This window comes from Diadema setosum, chromosome 8 (genome assembly GCF_964275005.1).
Source record: "Diadema setosum chromosome 8, eeDiaSeto1, whole genome shotgun sequence".
NCBI classification, from domain to species: domain Eukaryota; kingdom Metazoa; phylum Echinodermata; class Echinoidea; order Diadematoida; family Diadematidae; genus Diadema; species Diadema setosum.
Window position 1 is genome coordinate 10,299,779 of NC_092692.1, and position 21,605 is coordinate 10,321,383.

The window sequence follows — 21,605 nt, forward strand, 5'->3', positions numbered from 1 at the left end:
CAGTCGCTCGTAAGTCGTTCATAACTTTACGAATCAGCTTTATGAAAACCCCCCTGGTATTAATTGTTTATTGTCATTGAGATACAAGATGTAGCACACAAGTACACTGTATCTTCTTGATAACTCCCCCCCCCCCCCCCCCCCACCTCAAATCTCCCTGGTTTTGATTTCAAGTCAAGGTGTTTGAATTTTCTTTGACGGTCACTTTATTTAGAGTTGAGGCAGCCGGACTCGACTATGTACCGTCTGATGTGCCAGACGACCCTTGTGGTATGCCTTGGAACTCGGCGGGTGGCGCAGTGCATGCAAAACGCGAATCGTTCCCTGACGACCATGATGGAGGCCGTAGAAAACGGACGAGACACTGCCAGCTTGGCCTCGCATTTCCGGTGGATAAAGGTGATGGCGCCAGAGTTCAGAGTTCGTGGAGACCAGATTACTGTGTTGCATGACCCCTCAGAATTCTACAACACAATCAAGGTGAGCATGTTCAGAACGATTCTCTGAATGTAAGGCAGTAAATGAAATCACAATATGCAGAAATGCACTATTGAAATACGTTCATAAATGGTTTGATGCAAATATGATTTGTAATTTTCATTGTCTGACTAGTACATGAGAGAGAACAGTAAGGGTATGGAAGACCATCTTTGAGATATTTGCTTTATCACTTAAAGCCTTCAAGAAAAATCTGATGATGATCCAGTGAAGAACATACAATTCTTGATTTTTACATGCAGCCTGGCGTTTGAGTTTGTATCTAATACAAATGCTACCCTTTTGAATTATGTATTAATGTGTACTTTTGTCAGTGTTGATGTACACAGGGCCAACTGAAATAGAATGCAGAATACATTTTTGTTTTCTAATCAGTTTTAGACCATAATGTTGTGGATACTTTGCATCAAATAGTCACATAAGGGATTTCCAGCAGTATATCATCTTTAATTTCTTCTGTGACATGAAATCATATATATTTTAAACTTTTGACATGATCCACACTTAAGTTAAATGCTCTTCAGAACTTAATGTATACAGAGCTCCTGAAATAGTACTAAATGGCACAGTTACCCTTCATCATCTGGAACATGCTGAGTAACAAACTTTACACATTGTACATTTCCAGTGGCATCATTGGTTGCCTGTATGCGTACATGTAGCTAACGTATTGAATATTGTAAACTTTGTTTTGTAATTTGTATTTTATACTCAGGAGCAAATTGGAATCGCGAGAAAAAGTGTTGTGTTGGCCTCCCTGTACCTTGGGGATGGACCCATGGAGCAAGAATTGGTAAGACCTCTAGCACTAGATCTCCACTTAAGTGAAATATGCCAGTATGTACATGTATTACTTTTAAAGCCTGCAGTTACACTGTACATGTATACATTTCCTTCATCCATAAGGACCAATGTTAGACAGTAAATGATGTGCAAAGGTAGTCACCAGCTGCTTACCTTATCTTTATACCAACAGGATTTCTTTTTACTTGATAGAAAATGCTGAGATGTCATTAAAAGAATAGTATCTGAATTTCAGTTTGAAAATGACATTTGCTTTATTCTTTAATTACATCCAAATATAGTTTTTGTCATGATAGTATTTCTGTGTGTAGAAAATTGTGGGAATTTCTCCCACCACATTTTTGTGAAACTCTGCAAGAACTACACTTTGTTCATTCTCCTTGGAGCTTCAAGAACATCAGCATTGACATACATTGTATATGCAAGGTTTAGCCCTGCCTGTATATCCCTTATATTTAAACCAAAACTTTAAGAATGTATAACTTTAGAATCGAAACATCACTGATGTGTTGTCCTAATATTGCTGCTTTTCTCAATCCACATATATTTGGGTTTTTGTTCCCTTAAAGTGAAGTTAATCATTTTAAAAGCCTTTCTTCTCTGCAATGCCCAAATTACCTCCAGGTCTCCTGCCTGCGCCAAGCCTGCCAGCGGTCCCTCGCTGACTGTGAGCAACTGAGTGTCCATGTCTTGCTGGATTGTGTGAGGGGGTCAAGGGGGAAGAGTAACTCCCGGACCATGCTGCTCCCGCTCATTCGCGAGTTCCGAGACCGCGTGTCCGTCTCCCTGTACCACACACCGGAGCTGAGGGGCGCGAAAAAGGCCCTCATACCAGAACGGTTCAATGAAGCCATTGGTCTCTCTCATCTCAAGGTCTACACATTTGATGACAACCTATTAATGTCAGGGTTAGTTCGAATTGACAGGATGAATATATACATATATATATATATATATTTTTTTTTTTGGGGGGGGGGGGAGGGGGAAGGATGTGGACAGTGCATGATTGGTAGAAATATAAGTAGATATTTAGTCATGTTTTATCTACCATTGATTGTTTGCCGTACAGTAATTACTGTAAGAGCAACAAGTCATTGTTTGCCAGTTAGCATGCTTAAACTGAAGCTTGATGGCCTTATCTTAGGTGCATATTCAGGACATATAAACACTTACCAACTTGAGAGTATTATGTATATGTGGACTCTGTAATACCAGTAAAACATTGTGATTAAGATCACTGTACAACATGGTGACTGGTTTTCCAACCACAAAAAAAAAAAAAAGAAAAAAAAAAGAAAAGAAAAGTAAATTAGAAAGATATGATGGAGGTTGAAAAGATGGCAAAATCAAATTGATTTGCACTTTGATGCAAAATGTAATGAATGTGTGTTTGTTCTTTATTTCAGATGTTGTGGGTATCACAGGAAAGGAGGTTTATGATTCATACAAATCAGTAATGATATGAACTACATTTGAGTGCGTCTGCTTTGTAGGGACAATGCATTCAGCTTCTATGAAATATCGTCTTGAATACATACATACTGAATCATGAGAAATAGTTTTTTCCACATTCTAAGATAGATTATTGCTGGAGTTAGAAAAGCAGACTGCCTAATTACTTGCTTGCAATGCATATTCATTACCTAACTGTAGAAAAAAAAAAATGAAGTAGATACAATTGTATGTGTGTGGAAAATGTAATAAATATGAGTACAAAAGAGAAAAAGGACTTGTTAAACAGATATCTCTGTCACACCTGTGTAGATGGTTGTGCTACCCTTTTCCTCAAGGTTTGCAGTTTGCCATTGTCCAGTGATACCACATAACCATTCCTGTTGCAGTGCTAACTTGAGCGAGATGTACTTCAGCAACCGCCAGGACCGGTACATTTTGATCAGGGACTGCCCCGAACTGGTGAGCTTCTTCAACCGCTTGGTGTTGGGTGTGAGCTCCATGTCCTTCCAGCTGCATTCAGACAACTCCCTCTCTCTCTTCTCAGATACCAGCATCCATCCAGTGAAAGGTGAGTTCAGGGAGCATGCATCCAAGGAGGAGATTTATTATTATCATTTTAATGATGATGATGATGATGATTATTATTATCATCATCATCATCATCATCATCATTATTATTATTATCATTATTATTATTATTATTATTATTATTATTATTATTATTATTATTATTATTATTATTATTATTATTATTATTATTATTATTATTATTATTATTATTATTATTATTATCATTATCATCATCATCATCATCATCATCATCATTATCATCATCATCATCATAGTGAGGATAATAACATCATCTTACTTTTGCTCTATGGAGTAGAAGGCTATGTGGCAGACTGATAAAAAGTTTTTTGAGATCCACAATGAGTAAGAAAGTAATAATCAGATAAATGTCAAATTGTCATTTTTAAAACCATCTGATTACCACTGTCTGAAAAGTGTAATGTTGAACATAATATGTCACACAGTAGGTAGTTGTTTTGACGGCTACGATGGTATTGTTGCATTCAGTGGGAAATGTACAGTAAAGAGGTCATCTTGATTGTTAACTTCATTTCATAATCACCTGACAGTTTTAGGGTAATTTTCTGACATTCAAACTGATGTAAGCTTGTGGTATATTCAGCCTGTCTCATCCTTATTATGTGGCTTTGATTTCATCAGAGACAGCCTTTTATTTCTAAATTCCACATTTGGTGTCATTTCACCATTTCGACATCAGAGTGCAGGGTCAGCATTGTCACTTCTACAAGTGTGCATTGTTTGTCTGCTTCTTTTTTGTCTTGTAATGCCAAGTGCAATAAGGGCTCTGATCAATGATGTTGAGGTTTTCATGCCACAACCTTTTGATTAGTCAATACTATATGAACTTTTACCTTGAATGTATTGATTTGTGAATAATATGCCAATTTGTTGCTTGTCACAAATGATAGGATAATCATTGTACAGTTGTCAGACATTTATTTCAGGGCAGGGAATCACCATTGACAGAAAGTTGAGGAATGTATGTCCTTGTCATATTCTGATGGCTAAATTGTGCATAAAACTGTTGCCTTCTGCTCTCACAGGAAACATCGATCAGTTTAAGCAGCAAGCATGTAGGGCAATGACAGCTCTCATAAGCCCCGATGAGACTAGCGGGATTGTGTGTTCAGTGAGCGAATGGCAGAGGACGATGCTGCAGAAAAGCCGAGGTAGCTTGATGCAGGAGGGCAGGAATACGCACCACCCTCGCCCCATTTCAGGAAGGACTGAAAATGCTGTGGGTCATTCAAGTGTGGGAAACGGTGCATTGAGTAATGATAGGAGGACGAGTTGTGGTGTATTGGAAAGCGGTGGAGGAAGTGCCAATGGAAGCGGTGCTAGGGAGGGGCATCCTGACAGGGAGGCTGGACTTGGTCAAGAACCACTTGTGCAGGGGGACAGTGGGAGGGGAAGGACCAGAGACCAGTGTCAAGGGGTGGAAAATTGTGGGATGACGGGAAACGATGGAAGTCCTGCAAAACAGTCCAGGATGACCGCTGCATCCGAAGCGGACGAGGTGTTGTCAGGAAAGGACACCGTGATATATCCCCTGGTCCAGATGGGACCCCTCGGAGTGACCGTTGACCAGGAGGTGACCAGGAGACTGCTTGGCGAGGGGGATGGTGAAGGTGTGTGCTACCTGGCCTCTGGCTACTTCAACTTGACCTCGGAGTACATGGACACCATTCTCAAGTCCAAGCCAACATTTGAGATACTGATGGCTTCCCCACAGGTCTGTGTGAAATCTTCCATTTTTTGTATACCTGGTAATGCTACATTTGGTGAAATTAGTTCAAATGACTTTCTGCAATGATAGATTAACCCTTTAATACTGTATTATCTTCACAGATTGGCACAGATGTCTGGAAATTGATTGTCAGTGAGTAGGGATTACCTAATCCCTTTATGCTGCCATTTCCTTCCTGTTGGACTGAGGCACATTGCTATGCCTGAGTGGGCTTACTAACATTATGTCTACAGTTGAAGGTCAAGTTTGAATTGAAAGTTTAGATTGATCACTGACAACAGATAATGAAAAAAGCTGGGCAAGTTATGCTTAATGTCTGGGCGCATAAAGAGTCAAAGTGATGTTGATTTTCAGGAAGAATAACAATCATGCATATTATCAAAATGGCAGTGTCAGAGACATTTTTAAGTTTTCACATTTGTGTGTACATCGTTCTGTAGCCAATTTATCTATTTGCAATCATTTCCCCCCTTCCACCACTATAACTTGACCCTGTAATTGAGCCTACCTCTGTGAAATTTGGCATGGTACCATATTCGAAACCAATCCAAATACCTTATTCTTTTCCTCTCTTTTAATTTTTTTAAGCTATGGTTGACACTGATTGACCAAAGGGTTAAGGTTATAAAAGTTGATTATAATATAAGTGGTAGAAATTGAGGGAGTAAAAGTAGTTTTATTGTCCCCGCTGAACGAGTTCGAGCAGGGGACTATGAAACGGGCTCCGTACGTGTGTGTGTGTCCGTGTGTCCGTGTGTCCGTCTGTCCGTGCGTCCGTGTGTGATCAAAATGTTCAAAATGCTACTCCTTCGCCATTTCTAACCCGATTTTGATTCTGTTTGCTTTATATGATAGCACTACATGGGAGCTTTGAAACTTCTATACAGAATTTCAGTTGTGACCTTTGACCTTGACCTTTGACCTATATTGTACATTTTGCTTCAAAATGCTACTCGTTCGCCATTTCTAACCCGATTTTGATTCCGTTTGCTTTATATGATGGCACTAGGTGAGGGCTTCAAAACTTCTACACAGAATTTTGACCTTTGACTTCTTTGACCTTTGACCTTGATTTTTGACCTATATTGCACATTGCCTACAAAATGCTACTCCTTCGCCATTTCTAACCCGATTTTGATTCCGTTTGCTTTATGTGATGACACTAGGTGAGGGCTTCAAAACTTCTACACAGAATTTTGACCTTTGACTTCTTTGACCTTTGACCTTGATTTTTTTACCTATATTGCACATTGGCTACAAAATGCTACTCCTTCACTATTTCTAACCCGATTTCGATTCCATTTGCTTTATGTAATGGTACTAGGTGAGGGCTTCAAATCTTCTACATAGAATTTTGACCTTTGACTTCTTTGACCTTTGACCTTGATCTTTTTACCTATATTGTACATTTTGCTACTAAATGCTACTTCCGGCGGGGACATATATTACGCACCGCATGATTTCTACTTTTCCTTGTTAGCTGTGTAGTGCAATGGCCAATTATGATATAATGTTCACTCTCAGGCATTTGTGTGTGTGTTTGTGGTAGAGCTAATGAAAAGCTAGAATCACACCAGTCCAAAATCCAGGTCAAATTCCAAAATTCTACAAATATTGCCACAAGTGACAGTCAATAAATGCCTAACAAAACGGTACCATTAAACATAGTACCATGGAAACTGATGATAGTATTAGTCTTTGGTACATGAGATATTGGGAAAAGAACCACTATAAATATCAATGAATTGAAAGTCCAGCCCATGTGTATGCAGTGTATTAAAGTGGCCTAGGATGTCGGCTACACATACATAATGTACGGGTATCTGCCATTCTGTTCCTAGGGCATATTAGCACTTGCAACAAATGTCCCATATAATTCTCCATGAATTGAGCACTTGGCCATATGTATCCTGTTTTCCTTTCCATACAATTGTATACATCTGAACTATCAGTTGAACATATGAGAATATACTTATATAATATGTGTATATATACATTGTATGTATCAATTATATGCAAGCTCTTTTCTCCAGAAGGATTTTTTCCCTTGCTTTCAATGTAATAACATTAGTGTCTTGTAGTGTGTGTGATACAGTTAAAGGGACTGTGTAGTACTGGTTGAGGTGAGGATTCAGCTTGTAATGTTTTGTGAGATATTAAGAAACCACTCCATGAAATGTTAAAGAGCATACAGTTCTATAGGGAATCAAAAGTTTATTTGATGAAAATCGGTTTTGAAATGACTGAGATATCTAAAAACAAGGAAGAACAAAGAGTTCCTAATAGAAGTCATGGCCTGTCAGTTTTATTAGGATCGCTTTTTTCGATATCTCAGCCATTTCAAGGCCAATTTTCATCAAATAAACGTTGAATCCTTCTTGAAATTACATGTTCTTTCATATTTCATAAGAGGTTTCTCATTATCTCACCAAAAAAATGTCATAAACCTGAATCCTCACCTCAACCACTATTGTACAGTCCCTTTAAACTTCGTTATAACGAGATCTGTAGGACCACCGATATTACCTCGTCATAACCAGTTCCTTGTTATGATATTATGCATTATAAACAAAGAGAAACATAGCATGGAGTCATATATACAATGTACAAGTAGTCAAACTTGTCAGCAGTCTTTGCATTGCTATTACACAAGCTTGTATATGGATTTAACAAGGGAGATCACCTCATTAATGTGGTTCCTCATCATAAGCGAGCTCATTATAACAGGGTCTTTCTCTATCAGGCAGTATAATTCGATCTCGAGCTTGTCTATGTTACATGTACCGGTATGTGTATGCACATTAGTCGTAGTTTCTCTGTAGTGCTTCAGAATGGACATGCCTGTGTACCTAAGATATAGAGTGTAGAGTTGTATCTCGTACATGTTTGACACAGCGACCTCTGCCCTATTCTTTTCAAAGGTCAACGGTTTTTATGGGTCACGTGGCATCTCTGGCTACATCCCAGACTCGTACACGTTCATCGCCTGCCAGTTTTTTGGCACTCTCTGTCGTCGGGGTCTTCAGCACAGGATCAGGCTCTACGAGTACTACAGGGACTCCTGGACCTTCCATGTCAAAGGTCGGGAACAGGGATTCGGACAAGTGCCAGCTAGCACTTTATGTGGCCCATTTGTTTTTTAAATCTGTCTCTTGCTTTGGATTAGGTTTACTGTACAGTGCACTCCCATTACAATGAACGCGGTTCATAATGAAATTCCGGTTACAATGAAACAAAAATTCAGGCTGCAGCATTATCCGCTGTATGTTCTTTATTGATGTTTTTTATTGTTTATTTGTTTGGTTATAATGAAATTTTGATGTGATGAAAGAAATCTGCTGTTCCCGAGGACTTTATTATAAGGGAAGTCCACTGTAATCACAACTGTAAAGTGCTCTTGATTGTATGTACTGTACGAGCTGAAATTTTCGTGTACAGATATTTTCGCGAATTGCTACTTGGAGGACATTTTCGCATGTTGTTATTTTCGCGGTTCAAAAGCGATTCGCGATATTCGCGAAAATAAAACCACCGCGAAAATTTCAGCTCGTACAGTATTAGGGAGCTTTAGATTTTCACGATGCAGATATTCGGAAGAAAAAACAACAACAACTGTTGATATAGCACAATGGAAGACTAAGGTCCAGTATACATGCAAGAGATATAGACCCCGTTTACAGTGCGAGGCTCGGCCGCGGCCGAGCCGCGGCCGAGCTCGGCCCCGCTTGAGTGTAAACGTGCAAAAGGCCAAATGCGAGGCCAAAATTGGCCTCGCATTTGGCCTCGCTCTGGAGGTGGTCTCGGCCGCGGCCGAGCCGCGGCCGAGCCCTGCCTCTTCTTGGTGTAAACGCAAACTGGGCCAAATGCGCGGCCAATTGCGCGGCCAATTTTAGTCTGGCTTCCAAACCCTCTGCCTGTATCTTTCGCTATTCAGGATATTAACCCCCTCAACGTGGAAAACTAGTATAGTTTAAGGTGGTTTTGTCCTGCAAAGGATTTTTCCTTCGGCAAAGGCCTCTGCCCGAACGGCGACTTCGTCGCCACGGAATCCAGTTGGCAAAGGGTCTGAAAACCAGGCTATACCAAATTGCATTTGTTTACAAGCAGAGCGCCACTACGACAAAATATTGAAAGGTTTGAATTAAAAGCGCGGCCGAGCCCAGCAGTGTAAACGGACAAAATTGCGAGGCTCGGCCGCGCAATTGAGGCCGGACTCGGCCGCGGCCGAGCCGCGGCCGAGCCCGGCCCCGCACTGTAAACGGGGTCTTAAAGACCAACATATTGACTGCAATATTACCTGGGCATGGTATTCAAAGTATGCTGAAATCTGCATATGTTTTATACTCCGAGACCATTTTGATTATTTGATTCATTCGTTTACTAATCTTTTCATTTTTTTATTCGTTTGTTTTTGTATGCACAGGTCTCTGGTATTATCTTCCAGGACAGAGACGGCCCACACTGACGCTCATAGGTTCCCCAAACTTTGGTGAGTATAATAATCAAAGACATAAGCTTGCCACTGGCAGTACCAAGTTGTGTTGCACAATCCTACCAAAACATTTAGTTCTTTTCAAAGATGTGTTTTTGTTTTTTGTTTTGTTTTGTTTTGTTTTGTTTTGTTTTGTTTTGTTTTGTTTTTTTTTTTGGGGGGGGGGTTGTTTGTTCTTGTAGATGACATATCCAAAGTAATTTTTGATGATGAGGAAAATTTGTCAAGGAAAGCAGTGAGAAGGAGGCATATCATAGTTTGTGCAGTCTGATTCATCTGATCTAGTGTCAGAATGCATTATATATGTTCTTCACGGTGGAACAACAATTTGCTGCAGGCTGATTGAGAGCTCCTGGAGACAGGATAACAACTGAAGTCAGCTCATCAAGATTCACAGTACACTCTTATTCATCATGATGCTTGATATGCAAGTTGAATGCAGTTAGCGACCTTTTGCTTCTCATTGATGCAATCATATGTGATGCTTGCATGATGCACGTTAAACGCAATTAGCGATCTTTTGCTTCTCATTGATGCAATCGTATGTGATGCTTGATGCAAGTTAAACACAATAAGCGACCTTTTGCTTCTCATTGATGCAATCGTATGTGACGCTTGATGCAAGTTAAATGTAATTAGCGACCTTTTGCTTCTCATTGATGCAGTGGCATGTGTTTGTTTCCCCACATGTTTGCCTGAAGGTCATAGGTCGGTTCATCGAGATCTTGAGGCCCAGCTGGCCATCGTGACGCAAAATGACTCCCTCAGAGAACAGCTGCACATGGTAATGGTTACTTGCTTTTCTTTTCTTCACGATGATATATATCTGTTTGTATGTGAATATGAGATGTGCTTTCCATGTTGCATTCATGATCGAATTCATCATGAGTATGTGATATTCAAACAAAAGCTAAGAAAAACGTCCGACCAAGTGGCCCTTTTGCTACAGGATCCTGAAGTCCTGTACACTCTAGACAGGAATAAGTGAGACCCTGTAGGTCATAATGGGTTGAAATCAGTTTGATCTGTTAGCTCTCAGTGTGTTTTAAGCTTGTTGGGCCCATAAAGTGTGTAGAAAAGTGTAGCCATGGCATATTGTTCATATCTTCTGGTAGTTGTATGCTGCATTTAGCATTTGTATATGTGTGTTAGTTATATTTTCCGAGATGTTATTCTTCCAGCGATAGCGTTTGTCCCATTAATAATTCAATTAAAGAGAAGGGGGGGGGGGGGGCAGGAGAAGTGTATTGCCAGAGACATTTTTTGTGCATTCTTTCCATAGAAGGCTAGACCTTGTGACTCTAGTTAGCTGTACAACAGCATTGTCAATTGACCATTGCTTCACTATGTAATATTTATTGATTCAGCAGTGCTGCATCCTGTGATAGACAAGCACAGTACATAAATTTATCCACCATGTGAGATCAGCATTATCATGATATGAGTATGAATATCAAACAGCTTTGTACACTGCAGTGATTTTAACGAAGACAATATACAGTATACATACAGTTATGTTTGTGCACTATATTGTGGAGGTTTTTCTGGCTGATTGGATAAGAGCGCTTGTCTGTGAATCGCAAGAGCATGGTATGTGTTTTGGGGTTCAAGCCCAATGAAGCCTGACACATACTAAATACTTGTCTGTAAAGCTCATTGAAATTCTTTATAAGTCTTTAACATGCTATATGAAAAATAGCTTTTATTATTATCACTCCTTGAAGAAAAAACAAACAATCAAATTGAATACAGTGGATAAGTGGATGAGTGGATAAGAGCGCTTGTCTGTGAATCGCAAGAGCATGGTATGTGTTTTGGGGTTCAAGCCCAGTGAAGCCTGACATGTACTAAATACTAGTCTGTAAAGGGCATTGAAATTCTTAATAAGTCTGAAATGTGCTATATAAAAAATAGCTTTTTATTATTATTATTATCACACCTTGAAAAAACAACCAACAATTAAATTGAATACAGTGGATAAGTGGATAAGAGCGCTAGTCTTTGAATCACAAGAGCTTGGTATGTGTTTTTGGGGTTCAAGCCCAATGAAGCCTGACATGTACTAAATACATGTACTAGTCTGTAAAGGGCATTGAAATTCTTAATAAGTCTGAAATGTGCTATATTAAAAATAGCTTTTTATTATCATTATTATCACACATTGAAAAACAACCAACAATTAAATTGAATACAGTGGATAAGTGGATAAGAGCGCTAGTCTTTGAATCACAAGAGCTTGGTATGTGTTTTTGGGTTCAAGCCCAATGAAGCCTGACATGTACTAAATACTAGTCTGTAAAGGGCATTGAAATTCTTAATAAATCTGAAATGTGCTATATAAAAAATAGCTTTTATTGTTATCATTATCACTCCTTGAAAAAACGACAACAACAATCAAATTGAATACAGTGGATAAGTGGATAAGAGCGCTTGACTTTGAATTGCAGGAGCATGGTATGTGTTTTGGGGTTCAAGCCCAATGAAGCCTGACTCATAGTGAATACTAGTCTGTAAAGGGCATTGAAATTCTTAATAAGTCTGAAATGTGCTATATGAAAAATAGCTTTTATTATTATTATTATTATTATCACTCCTTGAAAAAAAAACCCAACAATCAAATTGAATAGAGTAAGAGATATCATTGTTTGGATGGTTGAAGGAATGTTTTATTTCCCCTTTACCCGTCATCCTAACTGGTTTCTGGCTGGAACAAACAAAGGTAGTGCATAGTTAGTTCATGGATTATGTAAATATCGACAGTTCAAATACATGTTACACATCACAGAGCCCGACAGGCAGCCAATAATAAACACATATTGTACTTTACAAACATGTGATTGCGGTATGCCTCTTTCACCATAGGTTAATCCATGGGCTAAGTAGAGAATGTGGATTTTTATTATTTTCAAAGTACATGTACCTTTGTGAATTTGACTGAGAACATGTTATCCTAATTACATTTTTTGAAATCCTTCCATTGATCCCTATTTTAGGAGCAAGAGAGGCTGTACGCTAGATCGCAAATGGTGACCGGGGAAACATTCACGGAGCCCGACAGAAAAGTGCCTCTCTGGACGAAACTGGTTGTCAGTATCACAAGGAATTTCTTCTGATTGAGAGTTGGGGGGGGGGGGGGAGTGGGTGAGTGAGTGAGAAAGAGAGAGGGAGAGAAGGGGAGAGAGAATGGCTTGAGACAGGTTCAGAGGGAAGGAGCTCGCAGTGGGGAAAAGAACTAAAGGGCAAGTTTCATGCCCCATTGACGAGGAACTGTAACTCAGGGCTATTTTTAGTCAGCACTATTGCAAAAACACTCTGTATGATGTAGGCCATGCAGCTGTTTATATTACTGTATGAAAATGTCATTTGCATTATTGTGTATTAAGTTTTATTGACTTTGTACGAGGCACAAATAAGATATTTTATACATGCCTTTGGTATTACTTGCATGGTATAATGTACTTAGTGTGGCAACAGGTGAGGGCTATTGCTCAGTGTTGCTCCATGCATGCAGTCATTGTAAAAAATATTTGAGCATGTTTACTTCACCATGTCCCCCACTCTGTGCAATCAATCAAGTGAAACTGTTTAATAGTCTTTGTCTGTGTCAGGGGATGAGATGTCAAGATCTTCCAAGAGAACCATGTACTGTTGCAGAGACTCCAACTCTCCTGCTTTCGACGGGAGATCTCCCACTGAAAGCCCATTTTTGCAAAATCTCCCACTCTCCCGCCTGAGATTTAATTTCTCCCTTACTTAGTGTCATCGTATGTTGAAAAATAAGCCTTAGATAGCATGAGGGAGCATCTAGAACCCTAGAGCTTCCAGGGCCCTTAAGCAGGCTCTGGACCCTGGCCGCAAGGAACTTCGCACTTCGCACTTATGCGCGCACATCAAGTTTGAGTCTCCCGTTTGCTAGGGGTTTTAGGCGGGAGAATCTCCAGATCAGAAGGTGCTTGGGGTTGGAGTCTCTGCTGTTGTGTGAAATATTTTTTTTTTAAGTGGAAACTTTTTTTGTGTGATTAATTTCTTGCTATAGGGTAAGCCCCACTACCCTATAATTTGGGAGATGAGAATAGTTTTTCACATATATCAATATCTCAAAATAAATATATACATGTATGTACCATATTTTTATACGTTTGCTGCTATTTACATGGAGATTCATTTAAAGGCAAAATTCGCACAAAATTTCCATGCCATGAAATACCATGTCATATATTCCACGTATCAGTAGCATGTAAGCGTCCTGTATGAGGTATTTTATTAAGAACACACACAAAACTCTCCAAAACCTTGTACTACAAGAAACTCATGAAAAAGGGGAATTGTATAATTTCCTCCTCTTTTCCTTTGAAATGTGGAAACATTTTGAAACATATTTTTTTAAGCCCTATCACATATAGATTACTATTTGCTGTGTTGGGGGCCAGTATGCTGTGAATTCACACAGTAGCAATAGACTCTGGGGACTGTGTGGTGTCCAAAAGATTAGGGACTAGAGGCAGATATGCAGGTATGTAGAATACAGGAATTTAGATTAAACAGTGCACCAGTTTGTGCAATTGTGTACAAGGATGGATTGTGCACTGTTCTGTATTCCAGGGCATGTATGTGCTATAAAATGTTGATAGCACAGGAAAGAGGTGCAATATTGTCAAGGCCAGATGATAATATCTTTGCTTTGCATCTTGCAATTTCATTTGTCACAGTATTAAATGTACTACCATATGATGCGATAAGTTGAAAGCGAATTTCCAGATATGAGTCACTGCAATTAAGTAACGAAAGAGTATTCTTTGTGCAATGTATGCCACATCTGTGCCTGGTAGACAGATAGTTTTCCAACTATGTCAGAGGTGAACCTCTAGGGTTGGTATTGTTATCCCGTTTTCTGGAACAGGAAACGGAGTGAATTACCGCACAATGTATTCTTATATAGCAATATCAGTTGCTGGATTGCATACCTGTGCAAGCATTCATATGATAGGAACCATACATATTACTAGTACTCTCATCTTTCTAGGGTCTTCTTTTCCCAAACAACAGTCCTCTGCAAGGACTACACACACATGGTGTTAACAGCAAACCTCTCTTCTTCATACGTCACCATGTAAACTTTCAAACCACACTAAAAGTTTATCATATTGGATGCACTATTTGTGACCCTGCTTCACAAAATAAACAGAAAGTCGCCAGACATGAAATTTTAGTTAAGAGCATATTCTGAAAGAGCACACTGTAAGCTTTAAAATGATGTATAACTCAAATCAAATGGACTCTCCTAACCTATCTTAATATTGGAAAGAAAGCACACACTCAGGAAAAGTGTGAACAGAGAAAAGAGGCTCTGAAGTACAGTGTCTATTCAAGAGCTTAATCTATACCAAGCCGTGCTGGCTGTGTGATGAATTGGACAAAAAACAGGAAGTAAACCACCAGAGTAACAACAATGAAGAGATTATCAGATTTAACTGAAATTGAGCATACCTTATTAACACATTCTGTCCATAATTGATGTCAACTTTCAGAGCAGTAGCTTTGTCCTTTCAAAAGTTATTACAGTTGAAAGTGATGAGTGTGTACAAGGTTTTTTAGAAATGAAAAGGGGACTCTAACGACACACCTAATCACACTATTCTTCAAAAAAAGTTCGAGATCAACTGCTAAAAAACACACTTTCCTGCCCGTTTTATGATCCCAAATTTTAGCATAATGTAGAAGAAGACTTGCTCTTTCAGAAAAGATGAAAAAGTCAAGATCGGCTAGGTTGACCCATTTCACTTATTTTCAGTCCTCGCGCAAAATCAGTGTGTGCGACGTTTTGTTCGTTTTGTGATGCACGGTCACATTTATTCCTGCATGACAAAACTTTGCTTGTGCATTTACAGCGAATGTGTGCCCATCCAGATATGCAGCCTTGACTTGCCAAAGTATTTCACTGTCTTTATGTCAATTCCTTGGTCACTTACTGTTTATGTCATGATACAGCAGTGGCTTCGTATTTTCAAATTCTGTCGGTAGATCGCTACGTGTATTCATGAAATTGAAAATATGCCATACCTTAATACCCAAAATGCTAGAATAACATGCATGCAGGTAATAATTTCTGCAACGTGCAATTAGTACGCAAGAGCAGTCATGCCTTTAGCAATGGTTTTATGTGTATATCATTAATTTAACCACTAAAGAATTTGTCCTACAAGTCTTGATTCGTAAAGATTTATGTTCATGAAATATGTATTTGTAAGTACTAGTACCCTCAAAACTTGGCCTTATGGCAAACTGAAATACACTGGTTCAACACATTGGTGTGACCAAAATATCCTTTTGAGGAAGGATGTTGATGTAGCTGATCACATGTTTTGGTCTTGAGTACAACAACTGAGTTGTATATGACTCATCAGTCATGGCTGAACTTAACAGTAATTTTATTCCAAAGATTTCCTTCATAAAGGTGGAGTAAAGGGAAAGGAGTTCAAAAATTATCATTAGACTCCCATGAGTTCCCAGTATTAGCAATTGATATCATATGTGTTGTCCTACCACCATGTATGTGTTCTATTTTGGACTTAAGATGCTGAAGGGTACTGCTGTGCCTGTTTTTATAAATACAGTCGACCTCGCCTAAGTCAAAAATTCTTCCACTTGCATGATATCCACTGTAGACAATTCAATGAAGAGATGTACATATCTATCCAAGATAGAGGGATTTTTTGGTTGGTTTTTTGTTGTTGTTGTTGTTTGTTTGTTTGTTTGTTTTTTACTATTGTAGCCAATTTGTAGACTTCTGCAAGGTCGACTTGGGTAAGGGTGATTGTACATGCGCATGTCAAAACATTTGTTCATATCCTGTATACTGAAAGATACAGCACCAAGCAACAATAGTGTTGTTGTTGTTTTTTTCATACATCCATCAGGAGAATTTTTAATACCCTGATGGGAGACTTTCAGCACCCTTACAGGAGTCAGTACAGTGTTCTCACTCCATATGAAACTGTTGCATATGAACAGTTCTGTGACCTCTATGTGTTTTAGATTATCCACTATTTATCTTTAGTTTCCTTTTACTTGGTTTGATGCAATGAGGTCATTGTGACCAGAATACAGCATTTGGGCATACAGTCAACTCCACTCAGGGCGATCTTGATAGGATTTAGGAAAATTCAGTGACTGCGGCGATAATTAATATCTGCGTGCCTAGAGAATTAACACATGTAAGACCATGAATGTAATTGGGGCTTTTTATTTTCATTAACCCAGCTGATTATTCAACGTAGGAGCGGTCAACTTACATGTACATAGAGTTGACAGTATGCACATGTACCAGTATTGCATAATCAGAAGCTGTGTTGCCCAAAGACAAGACATGCCGTATGGTTCAGGTCTAGATCGAGCTGAGTGTGTTTCAAGTACACTGTATGTCACCAATGAGATAACAATGTCAATTCATATTTGAACTGTGGAATTATAATCAAATTGTTCCAATCTGAGCTTGTGGTATATGTTTTTGTTTGTTTGTGTTACTGTCTGAAACAGAGGGTAAATAAACCTATATATGGCAAAGAATCAACAGAACTGAAAATATTATTTTTTATTGTGTGTGTGACATAAAATGATATATCTTACACATGTATGTCACATAAAATAGAGGGAGCGTAAGGGACTTTTCAGTTCACATTCTTCTAAAAGCACTAAATTTGACACACATGTAGCCCTAAACCATACTTTCTACAAGTATTTCAATTTTTGACAGGCCCCCAAGGACGCCCACTGGGGCGGCCATATTCAACAGCACTCTATGAAATGTCAAAGAGCATACAATTCTAAGGGGAATCAAAAGTTAATTTGATGAAAATCGGTTTTGAAATGACTGAGATATCCAAAAACAAGGTGAAACTAGAAATGTCGCTTTGGCGACTGGTATGCCTCCGCCATAATGCATGATTTTCCCAATAGGTCTAGATAGTACATGTGGACAATGTGTGACTACATTTTCACAAAATTGGCAAAATATTGAAATAACAAATTTGTCACAAATGTGTTGAATGTTCACCTTCCTTGACCTAGGTTCAATTGGATGAATAGGAGAGCATGTATCTAGGGATTTAAGGACTTTAACTTGACTTTGACCCATTCATACATTTAGGCATTGAGTAATTTTCAAGGTACAGGTGTGGAGAATTGGTGTGAATTTCTGAATTGAATAGTAAATTGTTACCATTTTCATCTGGCCCTTGACCCTAAAATTCATAAGATAATCACTTTCAGGTAGAACATGCATAATATGTACTAAGTTTCAAGATAACTTGAGCCACTTCCGAGATATGGAGGAAACAGTTAGTTCAGCACTTTCACTTGATCTTTGACCTTTTGACCTTTGAGGGAAAAAAAGAAGAAGAAAAAAAACTTTCCAGAGAATTTCTATTAGGTTACACATGCATACACCAAGTGTAAAAAAAAACTAGAAATGTCGCTATGGCGACTGATGCCTCCGCCATAATGCATGATTCTCCCAATAGGCGTATAGTACAATGTCTTCACAATGTGTGATCCATGACAGTTTCACATAACTGGCAAAATATTGAAATGACAGGTTTGTCAGAAATGTCTTGAACTGGGTTTGCTATAATTTTCTAAGAGTGCAGGTACACATATTTGGGGAATTTTGGGAAAGTTTATGCAATGAGTAATTTCCAAGGTACGAAGAAAGAGTGTGATGACGGTACAAAATATATATATTTTTTATTTTTATTTTTTATTTTTTTTTTTTTGGGGGGGGCATTGAAACCTGGCCTTTGACCCTTAACCTTTGACCTTCTGGCTGGAAATTTCCCGGAGAATCTCCATTAGGTAATGCATGTATTAAGTTTTGAAACTAATAATGCAAGCATTGCACTAGTATATGAGGGAAATAGTAAAATTTTGAGGAGTTGACCTTGACCTTTGACCCCTGACTATTGACCCATGACCCCTAAATTCCCTAGATAATCCCTGCCAGACAGTACACGCATATGTACCAAGTTCCACGAAGATACATTGAAGCATTTGAGAGAAAAGTAATATTGCAACATTTTCACCTAACCTTTGACCTTTTGACCTTTGACCTTATGACATGAAACTCTCTCTGGAGAATCTTTACGCAGTAGTACATGTCCACACCAAGTTTCAAGAAAATACCTTCGGGCATTGCATAGATATGGGGGAAATTGCAACATTTGTAGCATTTGACCATGACCTTTTGACCTTTGACCTCTTGCCAATGTCACTAAAATCTACTCCACTAATTGTCCAATCATACATCTTCCTTGGACCAAGTTTGGTGAAAGCTGCTTCATCCAGTTTTGAGTTATCACGTAAACAGATAAATTTTAGGATTTGACCTTGATCTTTGACCTTTGACCTCTGTCCGATTTCACTGAAAAACTAATCAAGTAATTGTCCCATCATACATCATCCTCCAACAAAGTTTGGTGAAATTTGCTCCATCCAGTCTTGAGTTATCGCGTAAACGGATACAATTTCATGATTTGACCTTGACCTTTGACCTTTGACCTTCAGCCGATTTCACCCAAAATCTAATCAAATAATTGCCCCATCATACTTCATACTTGGACCAAGTTTGGTAAAATTCCAGTAAATATTACTCAAGTTATCGCGTAAACGAAAGCGGACGGACGTACGTACGGACGTACGTACGGACGTACGGACGGACGGACAACCCGAAAACATAATGCCTCCGGCACCACTTCGTAGCGGAGGCATAAAAAATAACCCTACGGGCATTGCATAAATATGAGGGAAATAGTAAAATTTTGAAGTGTTGCACTTGACCTTTGACCCCTGACCTTTGAACCCATGAACCCTACATTCTCTAGATAATCAATTCCAGTCAGTACATGTATATACTATGTTCAATGAAGATACCTTGAACAATTTTCCAAGGTACGGAGAAAAAAAAGAAGTTTTAATATTTTTACTTGACCTTTTGACCTTTGACCTTTGACCTCATGACCTAAACTTTCACCAGAGAATCTTAATTGGGTAATACATGTATACACTAAGTTTCAAGAAAATATCTTCAGGCATTCAATAGATATGGTGGAAATAGTGATATTTTATGTATTTGACCCTGACCTTTTGACCTTTGACCTTTGACATCATGACCCAAACTTTCACCAGAGAATTTTAATTGGGTAATACATGTATACACTAAGTTTCAAGAAAATATCTTCAGGCATTCAATAGATATGGTGGAAATAGTGAAATTTTATGTATTTGACCTTGACCTTTTGACCTTTGACCTTGAGCATGTGCACCCAAAAGTTGATAGGCACAACTTCACCTCCTAATACACGTACATGCCAAGTTTCATTAGGATACCTCAACAGGTTTTGATAGTTACCTTGTCCACAAAATTCATTACGGACGGACGGAAGGACGGACAGACAACGGACAACCCGAAAACATAATGCCTCCGGCACCACTTCGTGGCAGAGGCATAAAAAAGAGATCCTGATAAAAGTCGTGGCCTGTCGCCTTTTATTATTATCGCTTTTTTTGATATTTCGGCCATTTGAAAACTACTGTACTTTTCATCAAATAAATGTTGAATCCTGATGAAAATTACATCCTCTTTCATATCTCAGAAGAGGTTTCTCATTATCTCACTTAGGAATGTTATAAACCTGAATCCTCCCCTCAATCAGTACTGTACAGTCCCTTTAAGTGACCTGTGGGCAAAATTTGGTGCTTGTGGAAGAATTTGAACCAAACACTTCATTTTATGCACCCAGACCCCTGACTAAAATGAATGCAAATCTTTGATCTTAACAGATTTGCTGTGATGGATGTTCAATGGGTAAACAGCTACAGTACAATATACATTGTATTCTCGTGTAAATACATGTAGATGCAATGTATTTACACGTACATGTACACACGTACATGTACACATACATGTAGATGCAATGTTAAAGTGGAAAGCTATCACTGTATGTTTCCTTTTTTTTGTGGGTAAAAATCAGGACTCCTAATGCAAAAACAAATAGACAAACACACGTACAGACACTTCCTGACACAATAGTTAGTGGTAGTACTCGGATTATTTAATTTGCTTCATTAGCTAATTAGTTTTATAATCAATTCATCTTTTTGCACAATCCTTATCTCAAAAATATAAGTACTGTATTCCCATGGTCCATGGCAGCTAATTAACAGTCATAATAGAATGCATGAGTGACATATACAAGAATAGACAATGTACTGACATCCAAATCATATGCATAACTTAAGTGCAAAGACATACTGAAAGCTTGGTTGAGGAGTGCCCAACGTAGTAAACATGTGTACCTTGCACTAAGAGCCTCTGGTTGAAATTATGTATTCAGAAGAGACAGGAATAGCACGATCTTCGGAAGGACCCAGTTCTGCTAGCAAAGGAATCCATAATTTGTCTGGAGGCTCGAAAAGGCGCATGATACAACAATGTATATTTGTATTTGTATCCTCAAACACATCTTAAAAAAAAGAAAAGCAGAACATTTTTCACTAACAATAAACATTCCTCTAGTTCTATTGTTTGTTTACATACTGCAGCACAGATGATAATGCACTGATTAGACACAGTAAGAAGTAGTCTACGATGCCAGTAGTACTACAGTGCACTCCCATTATAACGAACATGGTTATAACAAAATTCTAGTTACAACGAAATAAAAATTCAGGCTGCAACATTATCGGCTCGATGTATTTTTATTGTTTATTTGTTTCGTTATAATGAAATTTCGATATAACGAAAGAAAACTGTCAGTCCCGAGGACTTCGTTATAACAGGAGTCCACCGTACAGACATTGCAGTGATCCATAGTGAAGAAAGAAGGACAGAATGCTTGAAATCATCACAGCCTCAACACAGAGAAATAAAATGCTCCAACTGTAGCAGAGCCAGGCATATCACATTTGAATATAAGTGTAGGAGGAACAAAATGAATTGAAGGAGAAATATATCAGAAAACAAAT

The 21,605-nt window shown here is 38.6% G+C and overlaps 1 protein-coding gene across 1 annotated transcript; it reads left to right on the forward strand.

Moving 5' to 3' along the window:
* Positions 1–237: 237 nt before the first annotated feature.
* On the forward strand, positions 238–12,700 carry LOC140231804 (CDP-diacylglycerol--glycerol-3-phosphate 3-phosphatidyltransferase, mitochondrial-like). Its single transcript, XM_072311957.1, has 9 exons — positions 238–480; positions 1,214–1,291; positions 1,927–2,210; positions 3,144–3,325; positions 4,392–5,080; positions 8,017–8,176; positions 9,519–9,584; positions 10,289–10,371; positions 12,581–12,700. The coding sequence occupies exons 1-9, from the start codon at positions 238–240 to the stop codon at positions 12,698–12,700; spliced, it is 1,905 nt and encodes a 634-aa protein (XP_072168058.1).
* The last annotated feature ends 8,905 nt before the right edge of the window (positions 12,701–21,605 follow it).

Coding starts and splice junctions, on each gene's coding strand:
- LOC140231804 (XM_072311957.1), top strand. CDS start 238: ATGTACCGTCTGATGTGCCAGACGACCCTTGTGGTATGCCTTGGAACT. Junction 3,326..4,391: donor CAGCATCCATCCAGTGAAAG/GTGAGTTCAGGG, acceptor CTGCTCTCACAG/GAAACATCGATCAGTTTAAG. Junction 8,177..9,518: donor CTGGACCTTCCATGTCAAAG/GTCGGGAACAGG, acceptor TTGTATGCACAG/GTCTCTGGTATTATCTTCCA.